The following is a 13,407-nucleotide window of genomic DNA, read 5'->3' on the forward strand; positions in this document are numbered from 1 at the left end:
TTTTTTCTTTTTCACTCTGTTCACCTTGGTCACCTGATTCCTTAAAATACAATACAAATTTCTGTCCTCAAGAGATTCAGAAAGAACCGCAACCTTTTTAGCCTCTTCCCTTTGAGCCATTAAGCTCCTTAACTCAGTATCAACCCAAGGAGCGCTTTTGGCTTTAACTGTTAATTTCTTTAATGGGGCATGATTGTTAACAACTCTCATAAAAAACAATCCATAAATAAATTAAGAGATGCATCCACATCATCAATGTCACTTATCAAATTCCATTTACTATCATCCAATTCATTTAAAAAAAACTCTCCTCATTAAATCTCCTATAAGATCTTTTCATAATAATTTTAGGACAGGCTCTAGGTAGCTTAGTTCTCCTAGAGACAGCAATACAGTTGTGATCACTAAAACCAACTGTTACAGAAACGGGTGTTGAGCACATATCAGGATTATTAGTGTAAATATGATCAATACATTTTGATGTTAAAGATCCTGTATTGTTACTAGAAATTCTTGTTGGCTGATCCATTAATTGAGATAAACCACAGGTGTCTGTCATAGTTTTAAGCTTCTTCTTCAGAGGACAAATTTCCGACAGCCAATCAATATTTAGATCGCCCAGCAAGTATAGCTCTCTGTTTTCCTCAGTCACCTTGTCTAGCATACTACATAGACCATTTACATACTCTATCCTGGCACTAGGTGGCCTATAACAACAACCAAGAATAAAAGGTTTTAAATGTGGAAGTTGTACCTGTAACCATAACACTTCAACTTCATCAAGCATTAAATCATGTCTCAGTTTAACAGGGAAATGATCCCGTATATAAATGGCCACACCACCTCCAAACTGGTTTCGATCATTTCTATAAATTGAAAACCCCCCTATATCAACCTCTGAATTATCTATAAAGTGATCCAGATGAGTTTCAGAAATCATAAGTATGTCTATTTTGTTAAATTGCAAAAATAAAGACAGGTCTTGAATTTTGTTCCTTAGACTACATATATTAATATGTGCATGGATTAAACCTTTAGGTAGTTTATTTATACTGGTCATCTTAGTTGAAGGTAAATAAGTCATAATGTAATTGAATATCTTGTACCCTAAGTTATTTTATCATCATCATCAAGTAGGCTACATACATATAAGTTCTACACACAGACACACATGAATATACACAACCATATATAAAATTGAGCTATAAGCTCATTAGGCCAATAACTGACTTTGTCCAGCCCTTGGGGTGATAATCAGTTTATCATACTTCAAACTCGCTTTATCACCTCTCTCTGGCAGCTTTCACCTTCGGCCACAACTCTTTCCTCTTATGTTGTACAGCTTCAGAGAAATCTTCGTTAATGTAGATCCTAGTGCCCTTTAATTTCTTGGCAGAAGAAAGAATCAGCTCTCTGTCTTTAATGCAAAGAAGTTTGACAACAATTTTCCTTGGCCTTCCCCTCTCCTGAAACTGACCAAGTCTCTGGGCACGCTCAATGTCCATGTGTATTCCATCTAAGCCCAAGTTTTTTTAAAACATTTCACGCACCTTTTTCTCTGATTCACACCAATTCTCACCTTTCTCGTCAGCAATGCCATCAATTAAAATATTTGTTCTCCTGCTCTGGTTTTCAATGTAGTCAAGCTTGTTGAACATTGCATCCAATTCCTGCTTGGAAGTAGTGATGTTTGTCTCGAATGCCCTTAACTTTGCCTCAATCTCAGTGCATCCCATCTTCTCCTCTTCAAACTTTGTTTGGGTAAATTCCAGGCTAGTCTTCAACTCCTGTACATCTCTGATAACACTGTCCAATCTTTTGTTAGTTCCATCCATGATCAGCTGAATAAAACATTTGAAGTTATCTTGCTGCTGCAATAACATATCTTTATAGATCCCTCTCTGCTGCTCCATTAACTGAGAGAGTACACTCATTGTGACAACAGCATCCTCCTCACAAGGAGATGTTTTAGCATTTTTAGGAGGCATAATGTGTCTTACCAGGATGTACCGTAAGTCGATGAAAGTTGCAAATGTTGATAGTGACAGATCTGTTTGTCAAGGTCCTAGTAGGCCCAAAAGCCCATCAACTAGGACTACTGCACAAGCTCAGCAGATAGTGGAAATACTGTCCTCAATATTGAAACACAATTTAACGGTCCCGTTTTTCGTGTTTTTTTGAAGCTTTGATTGTGTTTACAGTGTGCAATATAACATGTGTTCATGTTTCGCGTGTAAAAAAACACAGTATTTTTCACACAATTTACTTATCTGTATACTGCTGTTTTCACTGTCCTCAAAACGGCTTGAAAGATTTCCCTGTTCTATGAAGTCCCTCCTTCAGAAACACGTAACGAGTTCTGATTGTGCCAGCGGTTCCCGTGTTGTGATTCGACAGCAGCTTAGGGCACGCAGAGCGCACGTTACCGGAAAGGTCACGCCTCTCACCATAACGGGGATGCATGCGCTCAATGATCTCTAAGTACAGCGTCCCTGGGAAAGCCAAACAAAGGTGACTTGACTCCGGGATGAAAATAACAGCGTCTCGACGACATGGCAACAAACAAACTATACGAACGCAACCGAACGCAACACTTCCTATTCTCCACGTGGGAGCAACAAGACCACGCCCCCTTTTTCGCGTATTCTTGTGGGCGGAGGTTAGTCGACAAACTGCTCTACTGACGTAATTAAAGCAGGAAATACCAGGATGTAGTCCTAACCAGCCGTTCGCTGTAGGCTTTGAAAGGGAACTTCTGTTAAATAAAATATCTCGCTTGGCATTGAACTTTGAGCTTTATAATTTTACAGGTATTATATATGCTCTAACAGCAACATTACACACTAGCTAAAGTTTGAAAAATGGGATCACGAAGAACAGGACCTTTAAATAAAATGCAACTTGAGTCAATTAACCACTAAATTTGAGAATACCAGAAAAGATTCAGTAGATTTTTGTTAGATTCTAAGAGGCCAAATTCTCAGAGAAAACTACTGGCAGCCATCTTGGAAGTCTTGGAAGAGTTGAAAAATTTGAACTTTGGCGTCAATTCGCGCCGCGTTAACCAATCAGGAGCCTGCTCGCTGCTGTCACGTGGTAAAGTGACGTGTATGAGAAACCCTGCATAAATTAAAAACAGTACTATTGTGTCACAAAATGTAGTTTTAAGACGTTTTCAGGTGGGAATGTAGTTGTTTAAAGCTCAAATCTGTGGTTTATTTATAAAGAGAGCGCCTATTTAAAAAAATAATCTTGTGTTTTTGGAGTTGTGAGACCCAGGCAATCACCGGGCAATCACCGCTCATAACCCCAGCGAAGGCAGCCTTTCCTCGGCCAGTCCTTCTGGCGTCTGCCGCTGGCTCTGATGTCCTGTAGTGGTTCGTTTTGTGTAGATCTAACGGCCGAGCTTTGCTCTCATGAATCTAAAATTTGTTGTCTGCCAAATCGTTTTGTCTGAGGGCAAAGAGAAGTTTCATAACTTTATATTTTAAGGATATTTAAATATACATGTACTGAAGATGATGTAGGAGTTGCCTGGACCACATTTGTGTGGCTATTAATGCTTACTATATATTTTTTATGAAAATGAAAAGAGGCAGAGTGGTGTTTTATGACATATTTCTCCTGGAGTGCCTTGAACGCGCATCAATTTCGCTTCAAACGCTCGATTTCTACGCGCGTCCAATTCTCTGCGGACGCGCGAATGCATTCAAAATGTTCGCGCGTGAAACTAAACGCGGTAGACGTGATTTTGACGCTCAATTCGCGTTTGGTGTGAACGCAGCATAAGAATAGAATAGCAAAACTGATGTGACAAGAAACGAACCCCGTGGTTAAAAACCGAGGTAAGTATTGAACGTGGACTAACTGTATTGTTGCATCCCTAATACATATATACATAAAATATTTGAAGTATTTGAAATACCTGAAAATGGGTATAAAATGTAATGATTAATGATTGTTCTAGAATCAGATATGTAGTTATTGACAATAGTTATTGACATTATTTGTGTAATTTGTCCTATTTTAACATATGTGTTAAGGTAATAAAGTATTTTGGATTATTACAGTCTGTTACTGTTGCTATTGGACCGTTTTTACTGTAATTGTACACTATTTTTAACAGTTTGTGTCATGAGTGTGAGAGTAAATGATGAGAGGATGTTCATCTGTTGGTGAACTATCTCTTTAATGCTGATCTATGACAGACTGAAGAAACAGCAGAACTAATGGATGACTCTGTGACAGTGGAATAGATTTTTTTCTACGTAAATTTCTATGCACTTTTGTGATTTTAGACAACATTGTGTGAACGGGACTTTTATTTTGGTATTCAAGCGTGACGTCATAACACCGCGCCGCGCTCCTGCATCTGTAGTGATTCTGCTGAAGAAAGGTTTGTGTTTTAAGCGTTTTTTTCGTCTAACCAGGTGCTTTAAGTCCATTAACTCTCTCTCTCTTTGACTCTCTTAGAGTCCAGTGACTGAACTACTGAACTAGCCGATTGAGACTCTAATTATTCTCATCTTAAACAGGACAAACGCACAGAAAAACTCCTGCTGAAGTGACTGAGATCCACTTCACACTATTGTAAAGATGGAGTTCATTAAAGAGGAGAGTGAAGACATAACGATTGAGTTTATTAAAGAGGAGACTGAAGAGCTGAAGATTGAAGATGTATTCAGTTTGAAAGATGAAGAAACTGAGGAACACACAGGTTGGTTTCATTCTCAAAGTTGAACTCAGTCATTTGAACTTTATTAAAATCTCCAGCTCTACAGAAATGGAGAAGTATAATCATTCAGAGAAGAATACTGATATTTATTTAAATGTGTTACAGGCTGTAGTATGTTCACTGAAGGAAGTACTAAAATAAACACACTTAAATGAATGTTTGATATGAAATTGCTCTGGACTGTAGGCTAGCCTTCTATACTTGTTGTAGCCAATAAAAAAGGTATTAATGTTTAAATAAAATGTTATTTTTTAATGTAATCTATGTCGATTATGAGAATTGAACAGCATGAGTAAGATAGGACATGTCAAGATATGCACAATGTCGGAAGACCTGGAGTGGGTCAGAAATGATTTTGACTTCATGAAGTTTTGTTCTGTAGAAAGCTTTTCTTTAACCTGTTAGCCTTCACCCCCGCTTTTGAAAAAATCCTAAGAAATGGAATAATCAGACTAAAACCGTTACAGTTAATGATTCCTTTAACTAAAAGGAATCATTAATGATCATCGTTAATGATTCCTTTAACTCCTTCCACTAAAATCATAAGTATGGCGTCATTTGAAAGCAGACACTTGGCATATAATTATTTTCATAATCAAAAATAGCTATAATAAGCTTCAAAGTTTTGTAAAGTTATTAGAAATATATTTGTATGAAATATATTTATGAAAATAAAATTGAAGTTGGCATTTTAGCAATCTAGAAGTGCACTACAGCTGAAGCCACATGTCGGACCATGTTATATTTCAAATCTGAAGATGATAAGTCTAAAACTTTATGAATTTTATGAAACGTTTTTCAAGATCATGTCATATGATTTTATTTTGAGATTTCTCTAAAATGTTAACTGATGTTTATTGCCTTCTCTTCTGAGCTACCATTCAGTTTCAGTCTCCCCAGAACACTTTCACACTCTCTGGCCAGGTTATGGCTCTTATTAAATTATTCTTTTGTCTTCATTGTAATCACTGACGACTCTATTCAAACCTCATTTATGATCAAACTTCACCTTCTAAAGTGCCTCAAATGCTGTTGTTGACAATAGAAACATTTCAGTTGGTTTTTCATTTCAGTCTATTCAAAATTATTAATAAAAATAACGTGTTTGCCCAGGTGGCAGGTGCATTGGCTAGCTAGCATGTTAGCTTAGCACACAATCAAAATACAATAAAGATTAAAACCATGTTTGTTCTCCAAAATTACTTTATATCACACGTGGGATGTTTTAAATAACCTTCTGTGGTCTCATTTGGCTTCAAATCAAAAAATCAGACAGAAAATATATCATTTTACAATATTCTGCATATTGATAAAAGCTTTGTCGAATAGCATTGCATTATAAATATAATCTATTATGAATACACCCAACATGGTATAAAGAACACAGACAAACCGTACATCATGGCGAATGTGTGTTTATTGTCTTCAAATGTCTCTATTTGCATCTTTAGCGATCTCAGGAAGCTTTTATTATGGACTTCTATTATGGCACATGGTTCTTCTTCGTCTGTCTGTACGATATATGGACTACATGTGTACAGAGCGCCCTCTGGCTGCCAGGATGAATTGAAAACAACACATAAGAGTCTCCGTCGCTCATGAATAGGCTACATCTGCGCATTTTGTGGAAGTATTGAATAAAAAATACTCCACTGTTTAGAAATTTGACACAGACATATGAGAATCTATCAATATTTCTCATCATCTGCACACTTTTGAACTAAAAGCCCTGAGGGATGTTGATTTGTTTGCGAGTCTTCGTGACGAGAATAGAGGAGTTTTTTTTATGAATGAAAGCAGCTGAGGCTCATATTACAATCAAAGGGCACCGACGCGGTTTTCATATTCATAACTCCTGACACATTAACAAATGACTGTCACTATAAGACTTAGAGAATAAAACAGAGGTAAAAAATGGAAGCTTGACTCTTAGATCTTTTAAATGATGTATAGATTGTCATGGTAATTACTTACATCTGACAGTCATTTGAGCTAATTTAAACAAATAATGCTTGAGGACGAATGCGTCCTCAATCCGGTTAAGAGGTTAAACTGAATTTCGTTTTGTATAAATTGTATTTTAATTTTAATCATTGTTACATCAACCAATTGCCTGGATTTAATAAATAATTAGCAAACAGCTATAGCAGTCAATATATGGAGGCGCGGGAGCGATCACTTGAATTGCGCGTGAACTGGAGCGTGTCTCATGAACCGAGATTCAGCGTATAGGCTACTTGCCTCACAGACATGAGAAATATGTCCATAGAAAGCTTGAAATGTCTTTTAATCGAAACCATTAAAAACAATCAGAGAGTGCCATATTTCTTTTCATGTCATCTGTATGAGGGTCATTGACAAATAAGGTTTTTAAAAATGTTAGAAAATATAATGGAGATATGATTAATCTTGAAATTCTTTTTTATTTTTACTAAGTGTTAACAATGAGATTATGTGGTTTTTTACAATCAATTAACTCTGCTTTTGACATTTTTACAAGATGTAAAAAATGTGTCACTAAAAAAGTCATTCGGTTTAACCATGAATTTATTTTAAATAATTAATTTGCAGATAATTATTCATGAACAAACCTGATTTGACATTGATGTTGAGATAGTATATAGTGTGTAACAAAGAAGAAATGTAAAATAACATTATCACTGGTCTCATAAATGTAATTATTTTATTCGACTACTCTATACCCTCCAACATATTCAAGTAAAACATTGCACAGGGAAATGAGAAAAGGGGGAATGTTGGGAAAAAAGCCTAATCTGCTTTGTATTTGTATTATTGTAGTTCCTTTTAGTTATTAAAAACAAGATTATTCAATTTAAATATTTACTATATCGGTTTTACCGAATGACCAAGGCCGGTTATACCGAATGACTGTCTGCTACGATTGACATTATGGATATTTAAGACAATACAAGACACAAATAGCAACAAAGCACATTTAATTGTTAACCTTTTTAATTGTTATTGGAACAAACATTTTTACATAAAACTCGTATTGTAATATTAGTAACTAAAACACTGAAGCATTTAATTGTTCTTGGAACAAGTGTTTAAATTGTTAAACGATGAGCTGCTATGTATTCATGAAAGCCATCCAGTCTGTGGCGCATAATCTTGAGGACCGTGAATCTAGAGGTTCTGGCTCACCAATTGTTGCATGCACATCTTCTTTAAAGTAGAAGATTTTGGCTGGCCAGATGAAGACATTTCTCTCCCCTGACTGCTGCATGCAGTTGACCTCAAGTTCATCGTCAATCACCTTGAGGACCTGGCCTACAAAGGGATGGTCATCATAGGAAACAATGACAAACTTTCCCCTCAGTTCACCAAGGTTGTCCTTTTGCTGGTCCTTGGCTAAGGCCTGTCTTTCCTTCCCTGGGGCATTTTTAAAATCGACTTCCTGTGGACTGTAACACATGCACAGGAGGGGTCTGCTGCAAAAGCAGGAAACTTCACGATGGTGTATTTTCCCAGCTTCTCTGGAGGTTATTTGGTGCAATTTCATTGTACCTTTAACAACAGGAAGATGGAAGGGTAATGCCTCATCGTATTTGCCACTGTCCTCAATCCAGAAGAATTTTACCTTTGAGTCACTGGCATTGAGCACACTGAAGAGCTCTTTTGGTGTCTGGATGTCTTGGCCACGGTGAACATGAGCATCAGCACATCGCTTCACAGCCCCACCAACACCATCTGGGGCCCCCTTACCATGAGCCTTTTCAGAAAAGTTCCATGTCACTTGAGTGAACCCCTTAAGGAATGGGACAGTGCTGGTGAGGTAGAAGTTTTTCTTGTTCCGGTATTGTGTGACTGGACCATCGCTTATAACATGTAGTTTAGCAATGGTAGTGTTCAGCTCTCTTACATCATTTAAAACTGGCTCCAAGTGGGCCCATACTGCTCTCTCGTCGTGTCGGAGAGAGTGGCATAGGCCTGGCTTCCATGTGCTGTGTATACCACACTGGTGTGGATGGTGACCTGCTCCCGCCAAAGTGGAAAGCTTGCACCTCTCTGTTCAGCTTGCAGTTGAAATTTTCAGAAAAGTCTATGTGAATGGCCACTTCATCCTCCATTAAACTTTCCTTCAGTGCTCTACATGCCTCAACCTGGTGTATCCAGTTAAACTGGTGCCTGGCTAGTTTATCCAATGTGACATTGAACAACGTTTTAAGGTCTTGCAGTGAGCATGTCTCTGTCCCTTTTACAAAGTGAGTGAATGTTTTTCCATCCACAGACACAGCTTCTTTCTTCCACTGCTCATAGGTGAGGATCATTTCCTCTGCCTCAGGGGTTTCAACTTCATTATAGCAGCAGTGGGGACATACTCTGTACATACAATTTTTGTTCTTGAGGTCACACACTATTGCAGACAGGAGCTCTGAAATGCTTGATGTTTTAATCATCTTCTTCTTATTCATTTTTTCTATGAGAAGCCTCATATTTTCATGGTCAAAGCACGCACAAGTGTTGCGGTCCCTGGGTTTTGCATCGGTTACCCAAAAAGGGCGGTACCTTGCAAACTGTCTGTAAGACAGAGGCATGTGTCCCATCTCTTGGTATTCAGCATGTAGCTCAACCAGTGGTTTTGTTAGCACACGTCGTTGTTTTTTTTGCTTTTTCTTTGTAACTGTATCCTTCTTGCCAGGTAACAGTCGGCTATTCTCATCCCGGCAGAGAAATGCAGTCACATTAGCTTTTCTTTGAAACGCAAATTTTTTGGCACCCCTGGTGTTGAAATCTGTATGGGTAGTTTGCTTTCTTGCTGAAACCTTTCTGATTCGGTCACATTGCTTTTTTGAGCTTGCCAGTTGTCTTTGCAGTCGCTTGCAAACATTTGCAAGTGAACGAGCAGATCTGGTGGGAGGGAGTGGATCCCTCTGTGGAGTTGATGTAGCCAGTGGCGGTCCCCTCTTTGGAAATAAGACTGCTGGAGGTAAAGGATCAGGAGCAGGCTCCCTCTCTGATGCCAAAGGTGGTTCCTGTGGTATCTCATTCACTGGGATGTCAGGTGTCGCATTTAAAGACTCTGGGGTCCGGTTCAGCACATTATTTATGGTCCTCAACTTCTCTCTCTGCCTCTGTTTTGCCCTCATCCAAATATGCCTCCTTTTTTCTTGATCCTTTTGGCCAAGTTCATCGATTGGCAGGTGTTCTTTTTTGCCAGTGAGTTTTCGTCTTTGGTAACTAAAAACAAAACTATACTTAATACGACTACTAATACTACTAACAATAACTAGATTGTACATATTGCTATGATGTTGCTAGGTGGTTGGTAGTTATCACAGATGGTTACTATAGAGTTTTTATAGAGTTCTTAGCATGATTTTGCACTTGGCTAATCACTATTAGCATGTAGCTATTCACTTGTTAGCATGTGTAACATGATAGGGGTCCTGTTTGCTAGCATGAGTCAAAAGGGCCAAACTCCATGTCTATACAATGTTCTGATGCAGAGATATAGGTTTTGCTAAACAGTTGCTAAGGTACTGTTTGGTTGCTAGGGAGTGGCTTGGCAGCTGCCAATGATGATACTCCAAAGGCTGCTTGTCAGTATGAATGATATAAAGCAACCGTAGTGCTTCTATGACATTCAGATTTGAAGATATCCCTCATTGGGTTTGGGTTGCTAGGGGGGCTCAACAGTGGTTGCTAGGGCATGGCTAGGCACTGTTGAATGTGATTGATTGGCTGTTTGCTGCCCCATGTGAAACAAGCCAACCCTCATGTTTCTATTACAGTTCTATCCAAAGATGTCCCTTTTGATCTTTTTGAATGGCAGTCTATGGGATAAGTTGCTAGGGTGCTCTAAATGGTTGCTAGGGTATATAATAATAATATAATAATAATAATAATAATAATAATAATAATAATAATAATAATAAAAACAAATTATACCTTTCTCTTCTTTTGGCAAGTAGCTCTTCTTTTTTTACAGGATCAGCATTGATCCTTTCCCAGTAGCGAGCTGCTTTTTGCTTATTTGATAAAGGCATCTGCAAAGGTAACATTCAGTAAAAATTCAGTAAAAATATACTCTGCACATTTACTATTAATAAAATGTTGTATTTATTAATTCCAGATATGTACAAATATGATCAACATGCATTGCTGTCATTCGGTACAACCAGTAGGTCATTCGGTATAACCAAAATTTCGGTATTACCGAATGACACTTTTGGTTATACCGACTGACGACATTTTCAAACAATGCTAACAGGCTGATATCTATCTAGGTAGCTATTTATCTAGCTAGCAAAAGAACAATCAAACATTTTATATTTAGTACAAGGTTTTAAAATATTACAACATTTTCCATGTTTTATAGCGGTTGTACCGAATGACCTGATATTTCGGGACATGTGCATGAGTAAGTGGAAATATGAATTTTTCAAATATTTAAGAGAGAGTTACTTACTTTGCTTCACAACCGTGTGGTCCTTTGCAGGTGTCTGAATGATGTCACATCCTATCACATGATATTGACCGCATGACTTGATCCAAAATGGTGCCTTTATACTGGTTACTCCGAATGACATCAATGAAATTCATTTTTCCGGACATTTTTTCTCATAACAAAGCAACGACTTCTACACATAATTTTAATACCATTTTGCACTATGTTGATATATGATGTTATAAAATCATGCCTGAATAAAAAATATATAATTTTATTACAATTTAAGATATTTTAATCACAAATGAAATGGCTGTATTGGCCTTTGGACGGTTAAACCGAATGACCTTTTGACACTTCAAAATCTTTAAAATACCGTTATATGTAGCAAGATATAATTAAACACTTTTGGATTCAATAAAAGAGATCAGGTTGTACTACCTTACATACTTTGGATGTCATATCTTTATTTTTTATTATTATTATGACCTTTGGACAAAAAAATGACCCGTCACGTCATTGACCCACGAAATGTGCATTTCTCCCTTGGCGTGTTCACTATCGCGGAAATGGCGAGTCAGCATCTTCAGCTTCATTGCAGCTGACACTGACACAGAAAACACTAGTTTACCTATTAATAAACAATTAAAAAGTATCCTTGCTATTTTTGACACATTCATAATCATAGCTACTTTTGCTGGTGCTTTGTGGCAAGCTTTATTTGTGCGCTTGAGTGCGGAATAGGAATATATCATAGTTCAACGCTCATTAGGCTATGGTTTAGAGTTCTCTCTAGGCCTGTCGCGATAGTCAATAAATCAATTAATCGCACGATTAAAAAAAATTAGCTCGATCATTTTTACGGCCGCGATAAGATTTGCCCGGAACTCGTGCTTCTTCGGTTGCGGAGCCGCACGCAAAGTTACAAAATTTGACGTGCACACCGCCAAGCGAATGCGGTCTCGCGCACTCAACGTGCATTACTCCCCGCTCCGCGTTGACGCCATTTTTGCCGCGTGCACACACACGCTCGTGCGAGTTTAAACGAGGCTTAAAGCTACACTGAAGTTGGCAGTTTGATAAATGCAAGTTAATTCTTCAGCTTAATCTTTGTGTGCTTCAAGTTCAATCTTTAGCCCTATTCGCACGGGATTAGTATTATCTGGGGACCTCTGGTGATTTGTAATAATTGCAGAGAATGTCTGTGATCTTAATTCTGTGCAAATCGGCCATGTCTGTAATATGTAAAGTAAAAATTCCCCTGCAAATGACCTACCATATTTCGCCAAACACCGAGGTCCTGTGATAATATTAGTCCCGTGTGAATCGACATCTCTGTGATTTGGCAGGGATTAGGCGGATCGTATATAATTTTTGCAAGGTTTTTGTGTCCTGTGCGCATTTTTATCTTTATCTTTCACGATGAATGGAGCTAGGCTGCATATAATGCACACCGTTATGAATTCCGTGCGGCCGCGCGGATTATACTTTCACTTTAGAATGAGCACCAATTTGGGAGTAAATTGCTTGAATGGTGTGTTTAATTTTATTCTTAATGAAAAACACAAAAACAGAACCGTACAATGACAAACTCGCCTAAATGGGCGCTTTTACATTTAGCTTTGAAACTGAATAATAATAATAATAATAATATGTTTATTTTATATAGCGCCTTTCAAGAACCCAAGGTCGCTTCACAATGGAGTACAATCAATTACAATCAGAAAAGCAGCCTGTTCATTATAGCAAATAAACAAGCAGGTGGTCAAGTCAAGTCAACTTTATTTATATAACGCTTTTAACAATGTAGATTGTTTCAAAGCAGCTTTACAGTGTTAAACAGGAAAATAATGCAGCATAATTTTATTCAGCTGTATAGCCATTCTGGAAAAATTTCAAGTATCATACAGTGACAGTGTGGGCTTTAGATCAATAATTTGATCAGTAATTTAGTTTAAATGGTTAATTTAGTTTATTATTTAGATTTATTTCGATGTTTAGTTGAAAAATTTAGTGTCCCCAACTGAGCACGCCAAGCCAGAGGCAACAGTGGCAAGGAAACCAAAACCCCATTAGGTGACCTAATGGAGAAAAATAAACCTTGGGAGAAACCAGGCTCAGTCGGGGTGCCAGTTCTCCTCTGGCCAATTAACAAACAGCGAATTATTATTATTATTATTCTGGCAGTTTTACAGCTCAGAGGTCATAATAGATCAGAATATTCGAGGGACCGGGGGCAACATGCTGGAGACGGGTTTAT

At 37.7% G+C, this 13,407-nt stretch overlaps 1 protein-coding gene across 1 annotated transcript in view; it reads left to right on the forward strand.

The window, feature by feature from the left end:
• Positions 1-4,334: 4,334 nt before the first annotated feature.
• The window catches only part of LOC307126937 (uncharacterized protein), a 28,339-nt gene continuing 19,266 nt past the window's right edge, over positions 4,335-13,407 (forward strand). Inside the window, exons 1-2 of the mRNA XM_079817816.1 lie at positions 4,335-4,396; positions 4,474-4,717. Of these exons, the coding sequence (XP_079673942.1) occupies positions 4,597-4,717 (121 nt within the window). The 5' untranslated portion in view covers positions 4,335-4,396; positions 4,474-4,596. The remainder of the gene's footprint in view (positions 4,397-4,473; positions 4,718-13,407) is intronic.

Source organism: Gobio gobio (assembly GCF_949357685.1).
Source record: "Gobio gobio genome assembly, chromosome: 5".
NCBI classification, from domain to species: Eukaryota; Metazoa; Chordata; class Actinopteri; order Cypriniformes; family Gobionidae; genus Gobio; species Gobio gobio.